Below are 27,529 nucleotides of genomic sequence, written 5' to 3'. Positions count from 1 at the left end.
GTGAAGAGCATTAACGTAGTTCTGTTTTGAGCTGGAGCTGAATTAAACCTCCCAGAAATAAAATAAAAATGCAGCACAAAGAAGGTGGCAGCCCCTTCAGCATCTGCCTTTCCAAAAGGGGCTGTTTTGTGCCTGCTGGTCTAAGCAAGCGTTTAATTTTCACCTGATAAAACTATTTGAAGGAGAGTTATTTAAAAAAATCCAAACAGCTCTACGTACAACGCCTTTCTCCACTGTCATAGAAAGAAAAAACTCAGAGAGAGGGTGTATTAATTCAGGTAAGAGGTCTGTAACATACCTTCTTTAATAAATACCTCTTACTGCTGCAGAAACCCTACATGAGATCAGTCAAATTATTTATTTTGGAAAGCGCTCTAGAACCACACCACCTCAAGCTTTTCCTTGAGGGTGTAGCTGCGTGCCCATGACCCGAGCAGCCAGGAGGCTCCAAGTTGGAGGAGGCAGGACCGTTGGCACAGGTAGTTCAGTTGAGTTTGATCACATGCGTGGGGACATGCTGCAAGGCGCCGAGGAACAAGGAAATGGGCAGTGTCTGAGCTGTGGGCTGGCTGAACGTGCGTTCATGTGGTGTGTCCCAACGCAGGTGTGCTCCCTGCGAGAGGATGTTGGGCTCTGCTGGAAAAGGTTGGTGTTTGTTTGTCCCTTTGCTTTTAGGGGTTGGATACGGGGTTGGTGCTAGGGCAGTACATGTCACACTGCCATGGAAAGAGCCAGTTTTGGACAGATCACAAATTTCTGTGTCTCAGCTGGTAAATGGGAGTTTCCCTGGATCCACGCGCAGCACCTGGCCCTTCCCTGGCTGTGGGACTGCTGCTCTCCCAGAGTGTCACTGCTCTTTGCTTGTGCACAGTCCAACCAGCTGACAAAGGGAAGGTTTATTGCTTTTATTAATATCCTCCTTAGATTTTTGGCAGGTGATCAGAGCTGTCCTCTCTCCAAGGGGTTGGCAGAGCCCTTATCTGTGCCCCATGTGAAGGTGGGCATTGCCTGTCTCCCTGCTGGCTTACACCAGCTTTCCTGGCCCTGCAAACCCCATCTCGCAGGTGAAGGTACCAGGGGTTGCAGCTGTTGGGAAGAGCCTTTTTGCACCTAAACACTGTTAAGCAGTTCTGTGGTAAACTAGATGTTGGGCAGAGAAGGCTGATGGATCAAGGCTCCCTGAGTAACAGTGGGAAGGACCAAACAACAATCTTAGTTCCTCTGGAAGACAGACCATGGCTGTGACGCAGGTCTGCAAAATGAGTAACACGGAGAGGTGGATGCAGAGTAATTCTTACTGGGTTTTCCAATAAAATGTTGGGTGATATCAATGAAGTGAGCAAGTGGCAGGTCGAAACAAAACAAGGGCAGATACTTTCTCAATTGAACCATAGCGAGGCTGTGAGGCTTTGAGGATATTGCAAATGCTTAAAATTAATGTGGGTTCAGAAAGTAATTAGAAAACTCTGTGAAATGCAGACATTGCTCCCGTTTTGGGGAGCCCTACCCTGTGCCTTACAGGATGGCTCACTGTACCCTCTCTAGCTGTGTGCTGTTAGCCCTTGTTGAAGGTAAACAAGTGTGTTACAGAGACCTTCAGTCTAGCCATGTCTGCCTTTCCTGTATTTTTAAACTGGATGCTGAAAATCTGTTAGGTAAGATGTGCACATCCCAGTGTGATGTTTTAACAGAACAGGCCTCACTTCTCCTCCCATGCTTGGGCTCTGGGTTTGACAAACTGCGCAGCAGCGTAACACACTCACGGATCTTGAGTGGTGACCAGAAAGTTTGCTGCTTCTTGAGGTGGCAGCCACAAGAAATCAAAAGCTATCACAGTAAGAGATGCAGGCAGTTATTTCAGATGATAGGTCATGCTTCTGCTTGTCCCCACACCCCCTCCACACCCAGCATTTGTCAACACGGCTGGGTGTGTGAGTTGATCTTTGTGATATTCTCTTCCCCAGAAAAGCAGTTAGAGGGAATGTCATGGTTTAACCCCAGCCAGCAACTCAGCCCCACACAGCTGCTCGCTCACTCCTCCACAGTGGGATGTGGGAGATCATCAGAAGGGGAAAAATGAGAAAACTCACGGGTTGAGTCGAAGACAGTTCAATAGGTAAAGCAAAAACAGCACACGTAAGCAAAGCAAAACAAGGAATTCATCCCCCACTTCCCATGGGCAGGCAGGTGTTCAGCCATCCCCAGGAAAGCAGGGCTCCATCACATGTAACGGTGACTTGGGAAGACAAACATCATCACTCTGAATGTCCATCCCTTCCTCCTGCTTCCCCAGCTTGACATGCTGAGCATGATGCCATATGGTTGGGATATCCCTTTGGTCAGCTGGGGTCAAAACCCCAAATTACATCAGTGGGCTAGTAAAGGTGCTTGCACTTAAGAGGTCAAACCATAAGGGTGAAACCTGTCCCAGCTCTGTCGATGGCTCCCATCGTTGCCCTGCAGACTTGCACGGCTTCTGCGTTTCCCTTCCCTGCTGTTAGCAGGGGCACTGAGGCAAGGGCTGGGCAGGACACACACAAAGTGGCACCCTCTGTCTGAGACCCACAGGGGCTTTGGCTTTCTTACTGGTCTGTTGGTGTAGGTGTTTGTACTGTATCATCCCTGTGCTCACCAAACTGTTCGTTAACGAGGCTTTGAGAGAGGATTACATGCGATCTAACGAAGCAAATCAAGGCTTTGTGGTGCTGCTTAAGGAGTGGAAGCCTGAGCTCTAGGATTAAGCAGTCTGGAGGAGCGGGCGATGGTTAGGTGTGGCGCAGTGTGCCTGCCTGATAACACGCTGTGCATGTCAGTTTGTATTTATCCGTAATCTGGTGCTCTTGCAGACCCAAGTGAACGATACCATGCCTCCCCTTACCGCTGTGTACCGGAGAGGTTAACGGCAGGGTTCTCTGCAAGGCTTGAAGACGCGCAGCATGGAGCACCCATTAGAGGCGGCAGTGGCTCAAGTCGCAGTGGGGACAGCCCAGCCCCATGGCCATGCCATGGCTGGAGGTCATTTCCCAGCCGTGCTTACTCCTGCAGCCCCAGACCAACAGCCTTGCAGCTCCTGAGACTGCCAGCACAGCATCCAGGTGGAGCAGTCTCCAGGACCGGCTCACTTTCCCACAGCCACTGCATTAAGTGGTTTGATTTTTAACTATTTAAAACAAAAGAAGGAGTTGGCTGTTTGGTTTCTATTAACCTTTTCCGTCCAATATAGCTATTCCAGTAAGAGAAAACATTCTCAGGGGAAAAAAGGCTATTTACAAAGAAGTAGGCTTTATTCTTTGTCTAATTGACTACCATACTGATGAATAAATATGAGTCTTGGCTGAAAATGTTTTCTGAAGTACTTTCAGCCCACATGTCATGGGTTTGTTAAAAATAAATAAAAGCCCTAGAGAAGCAAATACTGTGAAAACTGTGTCCCTAGATACTTCTTTAAAAATAAAATCTGTCCCAGCAATTTCTGTAAATGTCTTTGTAGAAGTAGGATTGTGCCTGAGAGCCAGAGAAAGTAGATGGTTGGAACCAAGCTATGCCAACCTGGGTGAAATGTAGGTTTAAACAGTAGAGATTCATCAGGGCTTTTTATTACTGTTTCTGTTTTAATTATTTAGAGTGGTATCGATAATTTCTCAGATGATAAAGGCTGTAATTGTAGTCTGACAAGCACAGCCATACTTGCCTCAAAGAAATATGAACTGTTTCCTTCCCTCCAAAATTTTTTTGTCAGATAATTGCAGAGCTTTTATGACAATACCCATTCCTTTTACGAGCCTTTTAATGTCTTGCAGCATTTCTTTGTAAGCATTAAGGTCAGATGCTTATTCTTTCTTCTAACATGCAGTTACACCATTATGAAAAAGGCAAATGTTTGTGAATGTACCAGTCATCCATAAAATAATGTAAATCTGTGAAATGATGTCAAATGAGCCAAATTCAGCTGAAATACTTGTGCTTGATTTTGGATATGCCTGTTGAAGGAAGAGGTGCACCATGGGTGTAGGAAACAGGCCAAAGAAGAGTGACAAAAATTATAAAACCCCCAGCTCTGAGGGACCTGAGGTTGGTTAACGTGGAGGCGGAGGTGGAAAATCCTGCGAAGGGAGCACGCCCATGGCAGATAGGATGGGCTGCCATCTGTCAGGGAGGTCTGGGGAAGGCAATAGGAAGATGTTGCTTGCTCTGGGTTAGCCAAGCACTGAAATAAGTGGCCAGGAGGGGCTGCAGATACCATCCCAGATGGACTAGACAGACAGAGACTAGGGGTGATACAGGCTGTGAGGTTAGGGAATGCGCCTGATGACCTTCAGATCATGTTTGCCATGAAAGCTGGGATTTATTCATTTTTGATGACCTGACTCCCAAGGCTATGGCTTTGGGAGAAAAAGCCAAGTATGATGAAACCCACAGTCACCTGACAGGCTTGGGAAGAGTGGAAAAATCCCATCTGGGGAGCTGGAAACTGCCTACATGTACACGAACAGAAGTGCTCCCTCGGAGGTGTGCCTTACTGCCCTCAAGTTGGCCAGGAGGGAGGGAAAGGAATAAAGTAGCAAAGCAATGCATGATTTACTCTTCCTCCACGCCCTGCAGCCTCTGGCCATTTTTGGTGTCTGTTGAAACACTGTGATCTGCACCCATACTGTTTGACTAGCAGGTATCAGTGCAGTGTAAAGCAAAGCACACGCGTATCAGAAAAGGAGCAGCCTCTGGTATTTTATAGCACAACATGCAGCAGTAAACGTGCGGGTTGCTGTTCAGTCATTTCCCCATCACTTTACAAAGGTTGGCTGCTTAACCTCGGTCTCATTTAGGACAGAAAGAATTGAGGAAAAGAAGAATGGAGGTAAAAAGCAAGCAAGCAATTTGGTAATTTATATGCGTATTTTGCTTGTAGCATGCCGAGTCAACTGTTTACCTGTTAGCAGGAAAGCAGCTAAAATAAAATATTGTCTTGGCTAGGTTAATACCACGTGAGGAGCTGTAGGACGGGGAGGAAAGTAGGGCAGCTTGTTTTGGAACTTGTGCTGAAGAACAAATAAAAACCCCCAATGTACACATTCGGTTGCCATATGTCGCGCTTATCATAAAAGGCATCTCGGTGTTCTTTCTTTGCAGGGATGCTTGAGCAGAGCAGAGGCAGACTTCCCCGCTGAAGGAAGCGCATGCCAGAGGTGCTGGGGTTGCCGTTGGTGAGCCGAGCTTTCGTGCCTGCTGAGGTAGCTAAGGCGGGCGGCGAGCTCTCTCTTTCCCGTGCTTGCTGGTTTGATTGACGTTGGCTTCCAAATCGCTGCAACTGTGCCTGAAGGAGAGCGAAGGAGCGTAATTTTGCTGAGAGAATTTTCCTGGCAGGAGAAGGCATGCAGTGCAGAGAAAGGCACCAGCAAAGAGCTTGGAAGTGCAAGTCCAGGTGCTAACGCAACTTCCGCCCAAGCTGTGCTGTTGTAAAGTCCTTTCTCTCCGTCCGCGTCTTCCTCAGTGCAGCGGGACGCAAGGGCTGCCCATGGCATTGCGGCAGCCTGGGCTGGATTAGTTCTGGGTGTGTCATTGCTTCAGCTGCTCGAAGAACTGAAGAAGATTGCAGGGAAGATGTTGGACTTGAGCTTCCTGACCGAGGAGGAGTACGAGAAGCTGATGAAGGTTCTGCAGAGAGACGCAGAGCTGAAGAAGAAGGATGGGGATCGCATCAGGTGAGTGTGCGATAACCAGGACGTGAGCTTCCCCTGGAGGAATTTTTTTACTTATTTTAGAGAGGAGTGTATGTGTATGTATGAGTGCAACAAAGAGAGATGCAGTGCTGTCCCTTCTTGCTCAGATCCTGACAGATCTTTTCGTTGCACCTCCTGCATTCCTAGCCATCCTAATGTCCTCTCTGCAGGATTGCAGGGCTGGACTCTCCTTTTGAGTCAATCAGCACCCCTCAGAGGTGCCAAGGGAAATCATCCATTTCCTGCTCTGGGGGGATGCTGATTTCTTGCTGTCCAAGGTCCGAGCAGGGGAGTAGCTGCTACCTTCTTTTCCTTGCTCAGTAGCACAGAAATCCTGTAGAGTGTTTAAGGGACTTTACTTCCCTATCTCTGCTTTGTGTCCCTCCAGTGCTCTTTGAGGTAGGTGCGCATGCAGTATCCATCATGCAGGCAGAGAGGGGCAGTGAGAGGCTACATGATCTGCCAGAGGTTTGCAGGGAGCCATTGCAGAGCCAGCAATCAGTTCAGCTCATTTGCCACCGGCCATCCTGGAGTTCAGGTCTGGTTGGTCGGGATTGCTTGTTGCTGCTGTCACTTTTCAAATGCCAGCCGTTAGACCATCTGGGTTGACAGTATGCACCAGGCTCAGGAAACTGGCACCAAGCTCCATGGCAAGAAATAACTAGTGCAGTGAGTGTGGATGGCACTGTGCCAGTTTACCCCATTAAGAATGTGAGTTGCTGTTGAGCCAAAAAAAGAGTAAGCCCCATGTAGGAGGGATGCTCAGGCCTTGAAGGGGGAGTGGGGAGCTTTGCAGCAGGCTCTGGGGAGCCTACATGCCCTGGCCTCTGCTTGGGGGTCAGAGCTGAGGAAACGGAACAGCTTGGACTTGAGGTGTGTGCCTGCATGCTCTTTATCTCCCCGGAACTGAAACAACGTTTCAAAATGGTTTTCTCTTTTTTTAATTCTTTTCTGAAATGCAGTAAAATTTCTGCTCTGCAGTGGAGGTTTGGGGAAAAGAATATTCCTATTATTTCAGTTTTGTTTCACTTTCCTTTGGAAGCTGTTTGCACAAACAGCTTTCATTTGGGAGCAAAATGAGTTAGATCCTGACCAGGGGGTGCCAAGGGGCTCTTGCTGTTGGTACAGCTCTGTGCAGTGAGACCTTTGGAGCAAGTGTGGACGTGTTTGGCTCCAACACAACCCGCCTGCTGGACGAGATGAAGTCAATGGCATTACACTGGTCTGGTGTCCACAAGATTAAAATACATTCCTGCATCTCCTCTGGCCCAGCACCTTGAGACCTGATGGGGCAGACGCAGCCCTGACCTGGATGGGAGCTGTGCAGCTCCCTGGCTCTCAGTCCCGCTGGGACCCCAGTGCTGCATAGCCTTCAGCCCGGTTATCCCGTACCTGCTCCCACCAGGCACGCTGGCCTTTCGGCAGCCAAATGTAACCCTTCAAGGATCCACGTTTGTCTGTTTTTTTTTTGCTGAGAATTGGACTGAGTGGGAGTTTCCTCTGGCCTCTTGGGTCTCGCAGGGACCCTGAATTGTGGTGAGCTGTGGGTGGCACTGTTGGCTGAAAGGCAGCTAATTCAGCAAGCTGTGGTGTGAAAACAGAATGAATACCCAGAGGAGAATTAAAAGTACAGGCTAGCAAACAGAGCACTGACGGGTTTAGGTGCCAAAAAACCAGCCCTGGGTGTGCCCGTGCGAGTTACAGTAGGAGAAGCTGTGCTCAGGAAGGAGAGCTAACTGTTTGGGTGCCAAAAGCAGCATGGCAAGGAGGAGCAGGGAGAGGAGTGGTGTCTGGGGAGAAAGGTGCAGGGACAGGTTGCTCCCCTAAATAACATGATTTATTTACATGCTTTGGATGAGATTTGATACAGAAAGCTTTGCCACTCAGATTAATAGACAAATCAAACGGAGAAGTGCAAGACCTGCAAACAGCCCCACCCTTTCCCAAACCCTCAGGGCTGCAAAGCAAATGGATGCATCTCCTTGCCAGGTGGCTCTGCTTTGGATTTGTAAAATTTGGAAGAAATGGAAGCCTGTGTTTGCAAAGTGCTGTTCCCATTTCAGATAAAGAATAAATGAGCTTTTTGTTTTAATGCTGGTTTGGCCCTTGTGATTGCAGAGAATAATGTCTAGATCCTCCTTAGTATCAGGCAGGTGAACCGTACGGCCAGTTGTTATGAAGGTGGCTCAGGGGAAGACAGAACCTTGGAGATCTTTTTGGTGGGTAATGTTCTCATTGACTTTCAGGCGGATACAAGGCTCCATCAAGGATGAAAAGAAGAAGAAGTTTGTGACAGGTGAATGGTTTTCAGAAGTGAAGGCAAAACGGTTTCAGGAAGACTTAGAGGGGCCGGATCTACTTCGAGCATCGATTAGGAGGAAAAAGGGCAAACTAGAAAGTAAGTATGTTAGTGTAAGAGAACAAATAGATGGTCCAGGCAAAGGTGGTCAATATGCAGGTCTCCCTGTACTAGAAGCCTGCTGTGGACCAACCTTTGTGTTGTGATAAGATGGTTCTCAGCTAAGCTTTAAGTACTAGAAAAAAAAAATGCCAGATTGTCAAAGTCAGGGTCCAGAGGAAAAGTGACAGTGTGCTAGAGGACCAAGGCAAAAGCTGTTTACCAGCTACGTGTAGCAACTGCCTTTTCCCCACTTCAGTTTCTTTCTTCCCAAATGTCTGTTTGTCAGAGATCACTATCATTTCTTGTCATAGAAGCAAAAAGGAAGGGGGTTTCTGGCATCAAACTGATACGTGTGGGTCAAACACCACCCCCCAAAAGCAGATCAGTCACATCTTGGCAAAGGGAGGGAGTGCCTCTCTTCTGGTAAATATGTGCCCACTTGAGAGGGTCCATGCCTAGCTTTTTTCATGGGAATAATTCTGAGGCACAGTGTGGTTCTCAAATTAAAAAGGGCTTTGGGGCCAAGTCTGAATCGTACCCAGGCTGCTGTGCCATGGCAAGGGTATATCTGGGACCATGTGCTAATTCAAAGCAGCTGTATTGTGTGTTGTTTGATGTGCAGATGAACTCTAACGGTGGTATGTAAACCAGATCAAATCAGATTTGTCAGATCAGGGTAGAGAAGAGATCAGCCCCATGTGAAACGAGCAGGATTGTGCTTTGAGTCCAAATATAACCAGCCTGGATCTGGCATTTCGTGCTGAACATTTGCGCAAAGCAGAACTGGGGATGATTCACATCCAGTCCTCAACACAAAGACAAGCCAGCTGACTCCGCAGCAGGGCTGTGGGACTGCAGCCCAGGCGCACACGACCTCCTCGATCGTTTGGCAGCGTGGGTAATCACAGATACTCGGACATGGCTGCTGCTGCTCCAAGGGAGCCGTGGCCCTCATAGACAGCTCTAAGCAGTCTATTGCAGTCCCAGATATAAGGACCCTATAATTGTGCTCTGTTCTTTTGCAGTGAAGGCTACTGCTGGATAAAGGGTTATGTTCCATCTGTGCAAAACCCAAACGTCATCTCCACCAGTTCAGTTCAGCCCTGTTTCCTGGGCCCAGCTGCCCATTCCAGCTCTGGGGTAGCAGCAATATAGATCACTCCTTTATTAGGTGGGCCTTGTAGGCCAGGGTACCTCTGTAACATTAATTGCCAGGGTTTAGCATACCCCTCTTAGCTCCACATCACTTAGACACATTCTCAAAGCGAAACTCTGGCTAGGGACTTCACTAACTGAGAGTCTCTTTTCTTTCCTCTTTACTTATCCCTGACAGCTCTCATAACTTAGCATAGATTTATTAGAGCCTCTGATGCAGAACCACCCCATCATATTTCATATGAAGTTGCTTTTATCCTTGGTATTAAGGATTCATGATGTCATTAAATTTACTATGTTATCATCCCTCCAGAATGCTAAAACATATAAAACCCTTTCCAGCTCGACAGAGTTGCCTTTCAGTGCTTCAGCAGCCCCTCTGCTAGGGCCCTGGTCAGACAATACTCCATCATGGGCAGCCCAGCTAGCGGCCAGCAATGCACAGGATTCCCGTGCCTTTTGCCTTGCCAGAGGCATCAGCACTCTTACCTTGCAGCCCATTTCGGGAAAGGAAGGTTTGAAGTTCTGTTGGGTTTAGATGTAACTTTCAGTGCTGATGTGCACGTGTGTGACATGGTCTCGGGTTATCATGTGAAATAATCTCATTAGGGTAGCAGCAATATGCATGTCCTTGCATGTGCATCACTTGACTAATGCTGTTTTAAGACGGAAGAAGCAAATGTTACTCAATTACTGTAGTGGGGTTTTTTAGATTTAGCCCTCTTTATTTCTTTTTCAACTTCTTTTCTTCCCTTCCTTTATTTTTTCGATTCTCACGGTAAAGCACAGGTATAACATGTGACTTTATTCCTTCCTCTTACTTTTCCCACTGCCATTTTACAGCGCTGGTTGAGGATCAAGATTCTGCAGTTAATATTTTCACTGTGCTGTTGCCTGTTGCGTGCTCAGCTCCTGCAGTGGTTACTGTACAGGTTGCCTCCCTTCACACATGAGGGCAAGTGCTTCTCTCCCAGACTTAGCAAGAATATTGCACCGGTGAGAGCAGCGCTTGGCCCATCGGGGAACGAGGATGAGGTGCCTTTACAAACGCTTTGCCCATGCAGCTCGCATTCGGTCTGCAGTAGATGCGATAAAGGGCCTTTGCTTGCCATCTTTCCACCTTTTTTCCTTCTGGAAAGATCAGAGTCATTCACCTTCTGTCAGCTTTCAAGGTGATGAAGGAGTGTGTGTTCGTTTAGCCAAACCAATGTAACATGTTCATGACTCCAGGGCTGTTAATCCTGATTTAAGTCTTCGATGACTGTGTTAGGGAGTGCAATGAGAAAATTCCTGCACGGAAAAGCCCTGCTGAGATAATTGCTGGCATTCCCTTTGCATGGTAAATGGGCTGAGGAAAGGTGGAAATTCATGCCTACACAGGAAAATGCCCAGTGACCTTTTCTGGAAGAGGGTTGTGTGGATCCCTAAGGGTCTTCACAGTGGGTATTGATTATCATAGAAAACACTGATAATTGGCAGTAATACAGACCTGTAAAATACGTAGATAACTGTATATTTAAACTGCAGCCTGCAGAGCAGCACAGATGGATGAATTCAGTGATAACTTCTCCTTCAGCTTGTATGCAAAGGATGAGAGCTAAAAACTGTCTAGGAGACAGACTATTTTATCCACCCGCTGAGGCATGTCAGCCCCAATGCTCGGTTATCCGTGCTATCCCCAAGCTTCGAGTGTCTGTGTTTCAGAGTGATAGGAAATGAGTAAAGCAGCTAAAAGGTTAGGGCAGGAGTGGCTCTATACATCTGTATATAAATATATGTATGGACAAGTTAAACTGGTCAGGCTGCTAGTGATTTCTGTTGGAATTTGCTTCTTATTCTGTGTCATGCTAAAGTTAGCAAGGGCATTCTGCTTCTCTTGCTGGACTGTAATGTGCTAATAACCTATTTGTTTGTGGTTATAGGGGGCAGGTATAGCTGTGTCAGTGGCTGAGCCGTTTTGAAGGGCAGTGATTTGGATGGGAGGAAGCAAACATCTCCCGCTGCCTCTGCCAGCCGGGAGCGGGGAGCTCTGAGGGGGAAGTGTCAGTGAAAAGCAAATACGATGCAGTGTCTTTGGAAGTGAGGTGAGAAATGAATGCAGCGATGGGTTGTCAAGGTCTTTTCAACCATGACAGGCAGAGGGAAAACGTGGGAGCTCTGTGTTCGATTCCTCTCCTTCCACAGCAGCTACCTGCTGGCATCTCCCTCCCTCGTGTCTGGGGGAGAAGAGGAGGATGTGGCTCACTGTATAAACAAACGCTCCTCAGCATGCCTTCCCAAGCCTGCACGTGACATGGCCTGCACGTGCCACCAGCCCTGCCACAGCTTGTCTTTCCCAAAACGATGTTCAGTGATGTTTTTTGCACATCAGCTTTTACGTGGACAAAACGCAGTCCCTCTCTGAAAAACGTGCTCTCTAAAAGGGACTTGTTCTTATATTTTTTTTAGGAATGACTCCCTGACTTCCCACTGCTGTGGAAACCATGGGGCCACCCAGCTGCCATCTCATCCATGTGCCAGACGTGGTCCTAACGCAGATGGCCCCCAGCAACACCTGCCATGGTCCCCTTCACTGCAGGGCCAGGCGTTGGGCAGCAAGGAAGAGCTGGGAATGCAGCACTTTTCTCCATGGGGATGCACGAGCTTCATCTTGAGATATCCCTTCCTCTGTGGGCTGACTGCTGATGCTGGATGGCAGCACACGGGCAGCACCAGCGTGACATTGATACCACAGCCCGTCCGTCGGACTGATGCGCTCTTGGGCTCAGTGCAGTTTTCTAACCAGATAACAGACAGGGCTGTATTGTTTAATGTCACATCTGAACCCTCTGAGTCTCTGATTCTATTGTATTGTGTAATGAAATAGATCCTAAAGAGATTTGGCAGTTGTAACAGGTAGATTTACTCTTCACAATAGACCTAGCTGCATGTGAAGAAATATGTGCAGGTGTTGTTGCCCAGACTAGTTTTCCATTGCTGTTTGAGAGTTTAATCCTTTTGGGTTTGCAGTAGCAAGAAAGCCTGTTTGCCAGCAAAATGTCTAATGCAGCTTCATACCCTGGCAGGCTGCTCTGAAGGTTACCGGCCTCTATTGTTTTTTCTTTAGAGTCTTTGAGAGCTTAGAAGACACAGCTGAGCCTTGTGCCAGTAAAAATAACAGGGATCTCCTCATTAACTGTGTTGGCCTCCTCCTTTGTTTGCCAAGATCGGATGACTTTGAGTCAAAACAGGAAATGGCTGAATTTAAATCCTGGTACGGATTGACTTTATTGATATGCAGGGACAGCTCCTAGTGTTAGGCAGCTTTGGCCTCTCCAGCCCTTGGGTCTGGAGGTGCTTTTGCGGTGTAGGGAGTGTGGGTGATGCTCCCACAGGGCCTCCATCCGTGGGGAGAGCAGGCAGACCCCCTTCAGCCATCTCCTGTTAAATCCCCAGGGTTTGTGCTGGTGGGACTTATTTAACAAGCCTTTTCTTTCCCCAAATAAAACACCACCGACCATTACAAGTTTAAATAAACATCACTTCTTAATTGTCTGTGTGATATTACAGATGAGGCCAACGAGCACATCTGCACAGGTCTGGAAAGCAAAGCTGCCCCGAGTCCTGTATTCCCTGAGCACGCTGCTGGCGCTGGAGAGGAGAGGTAACACTGCTGCTCGTGCAATGCTCTGGCTGCTGCTCTTACCCCTAATGAAAATTGAATGCTACCCATTAAATCCTGGTCTTTAACTGCGTTTCCAGGACTGTATAAGTAGTAGGTTATATAGGATATTTTTAAAATCCTTTTTCCAGGAATTGTCAGAATATCAATCCTCCCCTAGTAACTAAGTGCTAATGTGCTTATCCCAGAAAGGTCTTTTCCTGCATGATTTGATAAGGGGTCAGTAAAATGGAAGCTGTCTCTAATGTCAGGATATTCTGGTTAGTTTTTCAAAGTAATTATAGGTTTATTTGTTTAATTTTTGCCATGGAGCAACACTAACAAAATGGACTGAGGAAACTGCTCATTTCCTGCTGGTACCAAGCTCTGTGTCCAGTGCTCAGCACTCTCCATTGAGGCTTGGTAGGATTTCACGTTGTGCTGACTGTGCAGAAACACCCACTAAAAGCACTCCAGCGAGCAAATCGATGACCTCACTCAGTGTTTGTGGACTATGGGGAAGCCATTAAAACATTCACATATTCATGTATTGTTGCTCCCATCTCATTTGCATTTTTTTGTCAACAGAACAAGGAATCATTCTTCACAGGTAGCAATGCTCCAATTAAATGTTAAACATGGGCCTTGACAACACTTCCAGACCTCTTGCAGCTGATCATTGGGTGTTGCTTAGTGAAGGGTCCAGAGACAACAAGCCTGAGATGCTCCTGCTTCAGTGGCACAGCAGTGGTCCTAACGGATTTTTGGGGGTTGATTAAATCCTGAAAAACTTGCTTTATTTTTCTCATTCAACCCTAAGCACAAAGCTTTCCCATATGAAATCTCACCAGCTTGACTGTTCTGCATCTGGAGAGCAGCCACCACTGGATGCTCCCAAAGATGGTAGAAACAGTCAAATAAACCGGCTGTGATGTGTTTCTTCCATTTATTTACCAGACAGTTAGTAGTTAGCATATATTCCAAGCCTGAAGATTCACATCCTGTACTACAGTTTTGCCCTAACATTGTTGTCATAATCATTCCTGTAGTTTCCAAATCCACCATCACTCCGGTTATACCTTTGGCCTGAACTGGGAGGTGTGGGCTGTTCCTTCCTGGACCATAGCATGAAAATGCATCTCCCTCCTGCATGGCTCTTGGGCTCTTCTGGCACTGCTGCTTCCTGTGTTTTTCCATATGGTTTTCTCTGGAAAGGAAGAAGTCTGGATAAACCTAGAAGTTGACACTATTGTTTTTATTGAGCAAGTTCTGTACTGACTGCAGTGGGAGATTCGTCCTTACTCCAAGTTTAGGCTATTTGACTTGTTCCTCAGTCCTTCCAAGCAGTAACGGAGATAATAAATGAAGGTACCAGCTCTGGGCAGCATTATTGGTCTGGGTCGGTAGATGAAAGTGGCAGAGTAGCTGAGCAGAACTGAGATGACATTGAAGACTGCCTGATCACCCTACCAGGCACATCACTATCACAATCTCCTTGCTCAGGTGTTTCTCCCCTCCCACAGATCCAGCACATATGCTCTTGATACCGCAGTGGAGCGTAAAATCTTGCCAAAACCGAAGCCAAGACCTCCTGTCCCGCTGCCTGCATCACACAAGGTAGTATAGGCACAGCCTCTGCACTTTGTTTTGTTATTCCTCGGACCTTCACGCAGTCTGTACCTACTGGCAGGGGCTCCACAGCCTGCCTGCCCTGGTGTCTGTGCTCAGTAAAACACGTATCCAGTCTTGCCGGTCTATATACACTGATAGGGTTTGTTTCCCATTCAGAGATCCAGTATACACGATGTCTCTTCCTCAGAGAGTGACACTGGAACAAGTCGGTTTGTGGCTGCAACAAACAGCTTGCATTTGTCTAGAAAAGGTAAGGTTTTTGTTCAGAGAGCCACTCGTGGTTTTGTTCCACAGCATTAAACACCAGGAGACAAGATGCTTTTCTGTGTGTGTATAAGTGAGTAACAAAGAATTTCTTACCTTGGCATGTAAGAATGGGCTGCCAAGATTTGTGTGAATTATGCCCAAGGCACCAGGGACCAAGAAAAGAAAAATCCGATGACTAAAACTTCTCCTGGCTCTCAGTACGTTTTAAACCAAGTGCTTGGCTCACAACTCCTTAATCCACAGATCCAAGTTACCTTCCCTTTCCTGCCTTGAATGTACAGTGTATTTTTGGTACATAGCAAATAGCCAGTATGAAAGCTGTCAGACTGCAAGCAAAGCTGTAAACAAATCCCCAACTCACAGCAGCAATTTAGAGCTCCGTGGATTTTTTCCGTGTCCTGTTGCAGAAGGAATGAGTAGGGTTTTCAGGGCTTTCTTCGGATGGAAGGGGGCTTGCTAGAGTCTGAAACTGGGGAAGAATTAGGAACGTATTGATGGTTTCTGGAAACTCTCCCTGGCTTCCCTTGGAGAAGCTGCAGCCCAGACATTCCTGGGAAATAGGATGTGATGTGGTAGGACAGGCTGTGAGCATTTGTTGTTGTTGTAGGTCATGGAGTATCTCCGCTGCCCACCAAGCTTTTCGAGGATGCTGTGCCTCAGCCCAGCAGTGCGGCCGGAGGAGAAGCTGTTGATGGGGCCGCTGGCACTACAGTGGGGCCAAAAACTCCCCCTGAAGAAACTTACGCTCCCAGCAAGATACCAGTTAAGAGGAAACCGAGCAGAACTTTCCCCAGATCCGAGCAGTTTGTGAATCACGTGGGGCCAGCAGAGAACAGCTTCGCGAAGAGGGAGCTGCTGGCAAGCCCCAAACCACCGAGCGTGGCGGGGGAAAGCAGCCAGGCTGGGAAGCAAGGCGTGAACTATACAATCTCATCGATGAGTAACAAAGAGGAGGATATCGGCCTCGATCGTGAACACTTCAAGAACCTGAAGAACTTCTGGGAGAAGGGAGCGGACTCTGCGATGGTGGGAAGCATGCCAGAGGACCCGAGCCGGGTGGAGGCAGATGGCAGGCAGTTCAAGCTGTGCCGCTCGCTCTCTGTGCAGTCTGGGCAAGGCCAGAACAGCGAAGGAAAACCTGGCGTCTTCACCAAACCAAGAACCCCCTACAAAAGGACAATAGCCTTGTCTTCTAGTGAGGAAGAACCAAGCTATGTAGCCCCTGCAAGGAAGGGCTCCGTTTCCATCGTTCCTAGATCCACATATGCCAAGAGCAAAGGTGGCCTGGTTACAAGAAATAACTCGCAGAGTGAAAGCAACGGGAAGCTGCCGGTGGCAGAGGAAGAGAAGGCGGCACAGCGCTGCTCCAAGAAATCCAGATTGCCTGTGCGAGCGCCTTCCATCACGATCGAGTCGCCGACCAAAGAAGTGTCTGGCAGCACGTTGGAGCCAGAGACGCCTACAGACGAGTTGGTCGTGGCAGAGGAGCGCAAGCACGCAGCAAAGTCCCTGGTGAGCAGGGTGCAGATACTGATCGAGCCTGTGCTTACAGATGGTGAAAACGATGATGAGAAAGAGGAAAGATCCGATGTGGGCACTCGTGGCAACATGGAACTAAATGGAGACCTACCTGAGGAAAAACCGTGTGAATCTTCAGCCAAGCCAACACCCGATGAACCAGCTGGAGAGAGAGAAGCCGTTCAGGGAACGGATTCAGCTGTTTACTCAGGTACTGAGGGCTGCAACTGCACCCTGTGAAATCCCAATACAGTCATCCCTAAGCCTGTTTTCTTCCCTTCTGCATTTCGCACGTTTTCTTCACCTCTCCAGTTATCCTGTATTGCAATTTGTGCAGTGGTAGCATGTGTGGAATGTGTTTAGCTCTGGAAACAAATCCTGTGTAGCGCAGTGCGTGTGTCAAAGGGGGCAGTGCCATGTTCCTTTGCCTTCCTCCCTACTACCAGCCCTTGTGCTCCACCTGCAAGCCCCTCAGCTTGGGACAGCCCTCCATTTATTTAATGCTACCTACAGCGGGTCGTGGGAACTTGTTTTATTCCACTCCTTGGGAAGACTGTACTTTCTTCAAATGTGGGGCTGGGGGAGTTCTTTGTGGTGGTAGAGATAAGTCTGACACAAATAAAAGAAATGTGAAACAAAATGTTTAATAAATACGTGGGCTGTTAGGCTACCTTGTTATAGCAGCTGGCTGTCAGTGTTTAAATGACATTTTGGGTCTTTTGGGAAGCCACAAGTGAATTTGGATATTAAACTGCAACCAGAGTGAACTGAACAAGTAGTCTGATCTTTCTGGGTTCTGATACCGTGTTCTCAACCACGATGGTGTCAACAGTATCACCACTTTGTCATGGTTTGACAGGCTCTTGTAGTGACTGTTAATATGAGCAGAAGTTTTTGTTGATTACAATTAATTTTACATGTGGGCTCTGATTGCCCACAGCTCCGCTGTCTGCCGAGCAAAGACCTAGGAAGAGAAAGCTTGTTATCCTCTTTTTTCCGAATTTCTGTTCCGCATGTACCTGGATAAGACCTATTTGAGAGGATCTTCCATAGACTTACCCAATTTTGATTTTTAACTGTGTCGTTTCTTGGCTTATTTCCTACCTCTTAAGATTTTCATGGAAATGTTGTGAGTTGCACTTCAGGTAAACATAAATGTTTCCTTTCTGTACCAGATAATCTATTTTTCAGTTTTTTTGCCTTATTATCACATTCAGGATGATATTAGCAGATGGCTGTGTTGCACTGGAAGCTCTTTGCACATGCTAGGTTGTTTGAAGGATTGAGTTAATCCAGTGTTTACATTTCCCATCATATTGTGAAGAGTTTTTCTTGGGGAGAGAGATCAAAGCGCACTGATGGATTGAAAGCAGCCCTGCGTAATGTAACGGCGGTGTGCCCTCAGCAGAGGGAACAGGCCAGGAGAGGCACATGCCTGCCTGTTGACACACTGCCCGTTTGTGTTTATTTATTTACCCTGTTGCTTTGGCTTTTCATGTATTCCAGAGGAAGATGGGGATCATTCTCCTGCCGCTCAGGCATTGGCCCGAGCAAATAGCACTAATCTTGCAAAGAGCATGGTGAACATTTACACAACCACAGAGAGTGAGTAACATCTTTCTTCTCCTTTTTGGTTTACGTTCCCTGGAGGTAATATATTATGCCTGAGTTCTGCATCCCTGGTGCTTCTGTGCATGTACTAGGCAAGGAAAATGACATATTGTTTCATCATCGAATTAGAGAGCTTATAGTGCCTAAAATTCAATTCAGAGCCAGGAAATTGCAGCTAGATTGATGGTATCTTACCCGGTGTCTTCAGCAAAAAACCCAGGCGTTGGCAAGAAGCTTGTACCCGTCTCTCGTCTTCTCCCACTGAGCACTGTGGGAGGTGCGTGGCAGCCTGTGTGATCAAGAGGTGCCAGACCTTTGATCCAGTGTGCCAGTCGTGCCACAGACCCCTGTCACGTGCTCACTGGGTTTGCAGTGCCCAGCCTGGGCCTCTCACCTCACCCACAACAGACCCTGAAACTGCCCCGTGGTAGTTTCTCCCTGAGAAACCAAGAGGAGCTAAGGAGAAGGCAACCAGGAAGGCAGCAGCGAAGGTAAAGAAGCCCATAGCCAAGAAATCTGTCCGTGCCGCTAAGAATCCTAAGAAAGCTGCAGCTGAGGAAGGGGGCCTGAAGGAAGGCAGCAGCAGCCTCTGTGGCCCCGAAAGTCAGTAGAAGTTGCCAGAACATGAAAACTGGCTGGCCTGAGAGGACAGCTAAGTGCTTACATGAAAACAAAGGCCAAGGCGGCCAGGACTGAGGCGAGAAGGCTGGGAAGGCAATGCCCAAGGAAGGATAAAGCCGCTTAGAGGAGACGATCAGGTTTAAGTAAACCCAACCCCTGGGTATGGGAGGGAAGAGAGTTCCCCCTTGGGCTGTGTGGAAGGCAGCCTGTGAGTGGGACGTGCTGCGTCGCCCTGCGGCTGTGCCCACCCCATCCGGTAGCCCCGTGCTGAGTGCGTGTCCCTCCGTATGGTGCGGCAGTGTATGTCACATGGCACGGTGGCTTGAAGCTTCAGGTCACGCATGCATTGCCGTCCTGTGACATGGTCTTCACACTGATGGCCAAGATTTTAGCCTCCCTTTATTAAAGCTTAATTGAAACTGTAGGTATATTTTGCAGCTCTTGTACAGGGCAGTATGCTGTGAGTGAAAATATGAGTATGTTTGGTTTCTTTGACAAGAAGACAGATCTGTATGGTTTTAGTCTAAATTAAATCTACACAGAGAACGTGGTGCATGCAGGATACGCATCCTTAGGCTAGTGAGTGAATGAAATTAGTCACTAGAGGGAGTTTGCACACTCCCACATTGAAAGCAAGGACAACGAAAACAGGTTTAAGGCGTTAACTAGCAGGTTTTGGCTTGGGGAGAGTCAGCTTCAATAGCAGATGACAGAGATTGGGCAAGTGGGTGGCATTGTGGTACCTCCCACAAGCCTTTCCTCTTTCCTGTGCCTTTAAACAAAAATGTCTTATATTTTCCTGACTCTGACAAGGTATCTTGATGCCTTTTTTGTTTGTATCTACAGCATACAATAAACCTCATTTGATACCACATCAGTTTCTTGAACCTGAAAGAGTCAAAGAGCTGAGCAGATCCTCTCCTCTCCTGTTGTCGGAGGTAGGCTAGATGCCAGAAATGGCTGGAATAATGTTCCCAGCATCCCCTGAATGGCAGTCAGTTTCATGAGAATGTTTCTCCCGGACACTGACAGCACTTGCTCTAGAACATGCCTTGGTTATGTCATAAATAAATGAGAAAAAAATTAAGAAAAAAAGTTCCCCGTAACCCAGACTCACCCTTCTATCCTGGAGGAGTTTTAGTGTTTCCCGCTGTCTCCAAGCACACTATTCCGTGCCCTCCCCGAGAGCCAGGGCGGTTGCATGCAGCTCTGTTTGGAGGCAGTTAATGATGACGTTTTCTGCCGGTCGGAGGGAATGCCTCTGGGGAGACTCCCTGTGCTCTCCTCCACTCTCCTAACCCGATCGCTGCTTAATGGGGCTCTGCTGAGCTATTGGCTTTGCTCTGTACTGTTGCAAAGTGCTCATACGGCTGAGCTTAAAGATGCTTCTTGTTTTCTGAGCAGACCGAATCAGACACGGCTTCGGAAATCAGCTTCCAGTTTAACAAGCACAAAAAGACGCCTAGCATTGGCAGCCACTCGTCCGACATGGCATCTGTCTCCTCGGTAGGTATTTAACGCGTACATCTTGCTAGATAGAGTTTCTCAGTCGGATGCGGTCATGCTGCATTTAGGCTAATACGGATGGTGTAGCCTCTGGAGCATCCCGTTGGTTTCTGCGTGGTACATCGTTAAAAGAGCGGTGACGGCTAATTACTGACTTGTGTTAAAGGAGTGTCTTCAGGTACCATCTCAAATTAGAGACCCGCTGGCTCATTGTTAGATGAATTCACAGCAAGCCATAGCCCCTGCTCTGAAGTGTGGGTGCTCGGAAGCCTGGCAGCATGGGGGGTGTGTGTGTGTGTGTGCACGTGTTTTTTCTAGCTGGGGAAATGAGACACACAGCTGTTCAGTGACATATTGGTGGTCCAGCTGGGAGAGAGCTGGGACTGCAGACAGGTGCCCTCTGCAAGCTCATCCTTCACTTTATCTGCAAATTCGAGGGAACTCAGAGTTGGACAGCAAAAATGTGATTTAGAGCCTCAGCTTCTAAGGAAAACTGAAAAGAGCTGAGTGTGCTTAGTTGAGCATTTTTAAAAGATTCCTTAGAGGCTGCTTAAAAATGCTTGAATTTGCTGGATTACTGTTGTAGGTGTCTCCAAGGTATGTACGTGGGATTTACAGTATATATGTGAAGCAGAGCTGGTAGGGAGAGGTCATGAATGTAGATAAATGTGTTAAAAAACCCTTGACCTTCGGGGCACATGAGTTCTGCTTCTAGTCTGGAGAGTCTGGGAGCGATAAATGAGCCCTTTGTGGCCAAGTCACACAGGGTTTCTTGAAAATCTCTCTCAGGATTTTCTGCTAGGGTGAGTATCCTGATAGGATGGTGAGCGCAGCTCCAAGGACCAAGAGGAGATGTTTAGCAGGTTCTTGTAGCTGGTGATGGAATGACATTCAGAACCAAAGGAAGCAGGGGAAGACAGAGAATTGCTAAATTACTAGGAAAGTTTTCGATAAAAATTCATGACTGTTCCACAGAAAAGTGCCAAGAGGGTTAATTATTTGCTTTGTAAATGGCATTAGCTTTTATACATTATCCCGTCAGGAATCATGAGTGATTGGTGCAATAGAAAATGCTCTCATCTTACTGGAGCTGTGCTTTGATTCTGAAAGATCACTTTCTACCTGTGACAGAAAAAGCCTTGAAAAGAGAAGCCCAAGGCCTCTGGGCAAATGCAGTTCATTCTGGGAAAGCAGGTGACCCTTGGGTGCCTGGTTCATGATTTATACCTGTAAAAACATCATTTTGCTGTGCCTTAGTGGCAAGTAGATGCCCACAGGCTGTGTCTGGTGGGACAGTGTCCCTTCAGGACAGGGGTTATATCTCTTTCTGTTCTGCACAGCTCCATGTACACTGTGAGCAAGCAACAAGATAGTTGTCCTGTATTTCTACTCTGATATGGGTCGTAATAGCCTATTTTTAAACTTGATTGGCAATTGTGTGACTGCATCTACCAGGAATAACAAGTTCATGTACAGACAGCTAATGTTCTCTCAATATATTTCTTTCTTAGGGATGAGACTGGGTCAAGATAGCTACTGTTTGTACTGTAAGGCCTGGGAAAGGGAAGAGACTTGTGTGTGTGTCCCACTAATATTTGACTCCATTTTCCAAAGTTTTGGGATTTAGAGGTGAAAAATCTTCTGCATTTACTGAGTATTCAGGAGAACAGTGCTTCGAAGTCCTGGTCTAGGTTAGCACATCTTTGTGAGACCCTTATTCAGGTTCCCCAACCCTTGCTGTGAGCACGGCTGCAGATGTGTACCATTTCTGTGTCAAGGACACAATACCACCCAAGGATGCAACCTGCACATTATTTCTCTGGGAATGCCCTTTTCAAACTGTCGTCTTTGTCCAGAAAGTCAGGAGGGTGCCTATTTCCTTGGCACTGACCTTGCTCTTCCACCTGGCAGGTGAGTGGCAGTGTGCTCAGTGTCTACAGTGGCGATTTTGGGAGTGTGGATGCCCAAGGTACCGTGGAGTTTGCTCTAGACTATGACGAGAAGAACCGGGAGTTCCAGGTTCATGTGTCCCAGTGCAAGGACTTGGCTGTCGTGGATGAGAAGAAAGGCAGATCAGACCCGTGAGTGGCACTTTTCGTGCCTTGTGACTTCTACATTGCTGAATTTTGTGTTCTGGGAGAATTTCTTGCCTTATGTTTTCTCTTTTCAAATGTCATGGTGTCTTTCTTCTTTCAGACTTCTGGTAATGCTTACTGCTGGGACTTTCCTAGCTGGTGGTTCTGGAGGCATTGGCATCAGTAAATATGTTGCCACAGACTTAAATTTGAACAGACTGAGAAAGCTTTGATCACTACAAAGGCAGTTCCTCTATCACTGGAATGTGTTCTCTCTGCGTCCATGTGAACCTTGATCTCCCCGTGGTGAATACTCTTTGGTGATAACTCCGGTGATGCAGACATGCATCTGTATGACAAGGAAGTCCGTAAGGAAGTGCTGTTAGGGGCACAGTGGTAGTTGTACAGAGGTTAATGATCTCTGGTTTGAAAGATGGAAAAAAGGAACTTGGATTTGAACCCTGAGAGAGAGAATTAAAGACGTTCCACCTCTTTCCTCCTCCCTGTTTTCACCCTGATTTTGAATGCACAGAGATGCTATAGTTAATGGGCATTTCAGAAAATGGATATATGGCCTTGCTGGCTTCCCATATTCCCTAGACAGCTGCCTGTTCTGAGCGTTGGTGTCATCCACCTATCTCCAGTGAGATTTATAACTGCACGTGCAAACCAAGTTAATATCCTAGCAGGGCTCTTAATTAGTTTTGCCTCCAAAGAGTCAACTACAACTCTTTTGTTCCCATGTCACCATTCACAAGTCTTGTCTTCTTATTAGAGCTTGGCAATATGCAACAATATCCATCTGGAGTTTCTTTTCCAGGTATGTTAAAACTTACCTGCTCCCAGACAAGGCTAGAATGGGTAAGAGGAAAACTTCAGTGAAGAAGAGGACAGTGAATCCCATTTACAATGAGGTGTTACGGGTAAGAATAAATACATGCTCTGAAACCCTGTGTTGTAGCAGGCACCCGGACCAGGCCAGGTCTGGACAGATCCTGCCGCCTTGGCCAGACTTCTTCACCTGCCTCCTGCCGACGTTGCACTGCTCTTCCCTTGGGTTTGTGAGCACACAGATGGTAAAGGTTTCTCTGCACCCATCTGTGTGGCACCCAAGATTTCTCTGTCAAAACCACATAGTGATCCTTGGATGAGATTGGGACCTGCAGCCTGTGCTGCCTTCAGCCAGAGCAAGGGGTGTTCTGCCCTTCCCTGGCCCACAGTCAAGAGGCAAGGGATTAGTAGGGAAGGTCCTTGTTATGTGATCTTACTCATCAGAGCCTAGAGGATTATTTAATAATGCCTGGGCTGTATTAATAAATCTTGAAAGAATATTGGGTTTGCCCTGTGATGAGTAGAGCACTCGCTTCCACTGTGCTCAGCAGTAAAGCTTTGTCAAGGGTAGTAGTATTGCTGCAGGATAAAAAAAGAGATGTTCAGAGTGGGGCCAGTCCGTTAGTGCATGTGTATCTCAGTCAGAGTTTATTCAAGCTTTTGAGTAGTTTATTTCCAACTGGGGAAAAACAAACAAACAAACAAAAAACAGAAGAAGAATTTGAACAACCTGACTTCTCTTTCTTCCTCTAGTATAAAATAGAGAAAATGGTATTGCTGATCCAAAAATTAAATCTCTCTGTTTGGCACAATGACCCACTGGGACGTAACAGTTTCTTGGGAGAGATCGAAATAGACTTGGCCAGCTGGGACTGGAGCAACAGGAAACTCAACTGGTACCCACTGAAGCCCCGAGTAAGTGCATCTCTGCTGCAATCCTGCTTCCTGCAGCCTTTAGGGGTGGCAGAAGTCCTTCCCAACTCCCCCTGAGGTCTTTGGGTGGTGTGGTGGAGCAGAACAGCCTGAATTGTACCTAGGGAATTGCAGTAAAACATCCTCTAACCCCGGATATGTTAGTAGAGTATTCAGCGCTCTGAACACGAGACCTTCTCAGGCCTAATTTGGTGATGGATCAGTAGGGACACATTCATAAATGTGATCTGACACTAATCAACAGAAACTCTGACGTGACTTCGCCTCTCTCTCCTTGCATAAAGACAATCCCTTAAAAACCAACAGCAGAGTACTAGGTGATGCAGTTGAACATGCCTTGAGGGGTAAATATTCAGGTGCCACTTTTGTAAAGCCTGCACAGCTTCATGCATGCTTCCGGGTTCAGAGGTCTGATTTGAGATCCCTTTGCAGAAAATAAAGTCTTTTGGAACTAAGATGCCTTATTATATCCATCTGGCCATGTCTGGAAGGGCAGCCTTGCTCTGAATCCTCAGGATATTGCTTCTGAGCTTGAGAACAATGCTACAAAGAAAGGAGCTGCCCTGAGAAGAGGCTGCCTCAGCCACACAGAGTCAGAGTTTGCCCATTTGTCCTCCTTTACTGAACTCAAAAGCTGTTTGTCTTTATGTTTACACAAACACTTGTTTAGTCAATCATAAATCTTTTCTGTTTCAGAGCCTTTCTGCTGTTAACGGTGTGGATCATCGAGGAGTGATGAATTTGTCCATTAAATATGTCCCTCCAGGAAGCCTAGGTAAAATGTGTTTCATGCATTAAGAAGTCTTGCTCATGTGCAGGCATGCAGCTTGTGGTGCCTCATCTGTTTAAGGGCTGGCTAAAGACTAACCTCATTGGAGCAAGATCTTGGAGATCAGCACAAAGGCACAACCAGCAGTGCTTGTTAGCGCTGTCTGCAGCCTACCTCTGATTTTCACATCTGGATTTATTGGAAAGGTGCTGGGGAGAGAGTTTGGCGTTGAGCCCTTCCTCATCAGCTGTTATGAGCACTGTGGGCACTGTAGGGTGCTGTGGTGTGGTAGAAGCAACACACAGCCCCTCTAACTGTGGAGCAGGCATAAGGTTGGGTTTGCCCAGCAGTTCCTTCTCCTTTCCTGTTTCAGAGCAGCACTGGCGCGTTGTGTCAGGACCCCTCTGCAGCTGCAAGTGTGGTGGGGCTGGTGGTAGTCCCATGGCACCCAGGCAGGGGGGTGCAGGGTACTCGAAAAAGTCGTGTTGCTGCTCCCTCAGGTCCCTGGAGAGGAGGAAGCCTGTCATTTTGCTAGCTGTTGTAAGGATTGGGGCAACAGTTTTTCTCTCCTAAATGGCAGGTCCCAAAAATCCTTCCTCTGGCGAAGTTCACATTTGGGTCAAAGATGTCAAGGACCTGCTGCAGTTGCGTCCTTCTGGAGTTGACTCCTTTGTGAAATGGTAAGTGCATGAGCACGGTCCTGGCTTTGATCCTGGGTCTGTGCCTCCACAGGTTTCTTCTCCTTTCTCAGGCGCTGTGCCTCCTGCCCTAAAGCCTTCCTGTGGCTTTGGGCTCTGTAGGGGACAATTGCCCTTGTTATTCACTTGTGGCCAAATTAAGAAAATCCTTGCTGTGATAAAGCTCTTGGTCAATCACTGTCTGTGTCTCACTCAGTGATGTCCCTCAGTAATATCTGAGTGAAAGGATTACGTAGGCCCTGCACCTCCGCCCATGTGAAGCTGTGAATTTTGCCTTGGTACGGGCTTGTATGCCAAGTCTGGGAGTTTGTTAGGGACTCCCTAGAACTGACCTACAGACAGTTGCATCCCACTTTGATCTTCCCCAGAATTTAGTACGTGCATGTTTTCTGCAGCCTGCAACATCAGTTCTGTTATATAGGAAAAGGTGCTGCAAATATTCCAGAAAATGAAAAGTATTTTAAGGGGATTTTAAGGTTTTCTCAGTGCTTTGAAGTGCTCACCATGTTTTTTTGTATATTTTAAATCCTTGTGGAGTTCTGAAGAAAGGTTTGGTGTTCAAAAGCCTAACCGACCATTTTGAAATGCCCTTATGAATCTAAGTGATGAAAATTTGTGAAAATACGTGAAAGTAATGCCCATTTTTAATGTAAAATGTCAGTTTGCAAAAAAAATTTGCCAAAAAAGCAGGCAAAAGGAGGAAATTTTAAGCAAGTACCCTCCTTTCTGAAAATGTTCACTTTTAAAATGGATTTCTTGGCCAAAAAAAAAAAAATTCCTTGAGGAATTATGAACATGACCATTAAATCTACAGAGATTTCTTATGTTGAGACCCAATTCCTCCGTTCTTCAGAACTGAGGCTTGTTTAGACCAAGGTACTTTGTCAGAACAACTCAAATCTCAGGTGACAAGCTGTGTTTTCCCTCCGCTCAAAGCTATGTGCTTCCGGACACCAGTAAGAAGAGTTACCAAAAGACCCGAGTCATAAAACGAGACACGAACCCTGTTTTCAATCACACAATCGTGTATGATGGCTTTCATACGGAGGATCTGAAGGATGCTTGTGTTGAACTGACGGTGTGGGATCATGAAAAACTGACCAACCATTTCCTTGGAGGAATCCGGCTGGGCCTCGGCACAGGTAGGTGATTTCCTTTACGCTGAAGGAATGCTGTTACCATATTGCTCAGCCAAGATAATAATGGGAAGTTGCAGAGCGTTTTCCTGTTGGATAGAAACCAGGGATGAGGAGTCTCCATACCTGGTGAGAGTCTTGGTACTTGCACTGTGTCTGGGATGGAGGGAGCCCTGGTACCATGATAGCAACCCTGTGTTCCCACATTTTCTGCCAACATCAGCTCTGAGGTCTGGCAAAACTCAAGGATCTCCTTGGGTCCATCAGAGAGTTTTCCTGCTTTTCCAGGAAAAGAGACTGTGTTACAAATCCCCATTATATTGCTACTTCTCCCAGGGAAGAGTGCTCGGAGATGAAGAGAGCTTGCATGCCATGTGGGACAGCACCATCTGGTGACTCCGTCCACATCACCTCCTCTCTTGAAATGCTTTGGTAGCAGGAATAACTAATATTTGAAAAACAGGGTGTGCTACACTAGTTGATGTGGTAGGGGATCCGTGCTGAGAGTGCATTAGCTGGAATTAAATCACAGATTGCAAGAATGGAGTTGTCTGGGTGTAGACTAAAGTGTTATTGTTGAGGGGTTTGTTTTGTTTTCATTTAGATGATGTAATGCTGAAAGACCTCAGCAGAGCTGCCGTTGGCTCCACTGAGAGAGCTAGTGCTCCCCGTTGCTCGGAGTCGATGTCTCTGGCAGGTGATGGCGTGAGATTCCAGTTCAGAGAAGGGCTTAGACCTTAGGAGTTGTTTGGGGTGCAGCTTGCTGAGGGGAAGCCAGCACCTTTTATGTTGTTACATCCCATTGAGTATTTTTTCATGGAGTAGAAACTCTCTGTGTAGCTCCCAATGTTGTAGCTTTCTTGCTCTTTACAGGTTTGAGCTACGGCATCTCCGTGGACTGGATGGACTCCACGCAAGAGGAGGTGGCCTTTTGGCAGGAGATGATGGCGGCTGCCAATGAATGGATTGAGGGATTGTTGCCACTGCGCTCGCTGGCAGGGAGGAAAAAACTGAAATAA

At 47.2% G+C, this 27,529-nt stretch overlaps 1 protein-coding gene across 1 annotated transcript; it reads left to right on the top strand.

Annotated features, from left to right (window-relative positions):
- Window positions 1-5,598: 5,598 nt before the first annotated feature.
- Window positions 5,599-27,529, top strand: LOC104511049 (synaptotagmin-like protein 2). Its single transcript, XM_010153505.1, has 16 exons — window positions 5,599-5,699; window positions 7,964-8,115; window positions 12,823-12,916; window positions 14,437-14,530; window positions 14,702-14,795; window positions 15,420-16,541; window positions 17,837-17,935; window positions 19,409-19,500; window positions 19,967-20,068; window positions 21,980-22,149; window positions 22,964-23,066; window positions 23,728-23,889; window positions 24,604-24,682; window positions 25,257-25,356; window positions 26,311-26,516; window positions 27,384-27,529. The coding sequence occupies exons 1-16, from the start codon at window positions 5,599-5,601 to the stop codon at window positions 27,527-27,529; spliced, it is 2,916 nt and encodes a 971-aa protein (XP_010151807.1).

Source organism: Eurypyga helias, unplaced genomic scaffold, assembly GCF_000690775.1.
Source record: "Eurypyga helias isolate BGI_N326 unplaced genomic scaffold, ASM69077v1 scaffold8766, whole genome shotgun sequence".
NCBI lineage: Eukaryota > Metazoa > Chordata > Aves > Eurypygiformes > Eurypygidae > Eurypyga > Eurypyga helias.
The sequence above is the reverse complement of the archived record's forward strand: the minus strand, read 5'-3'. Positions and strand labels throughout refer to the sequence as shown.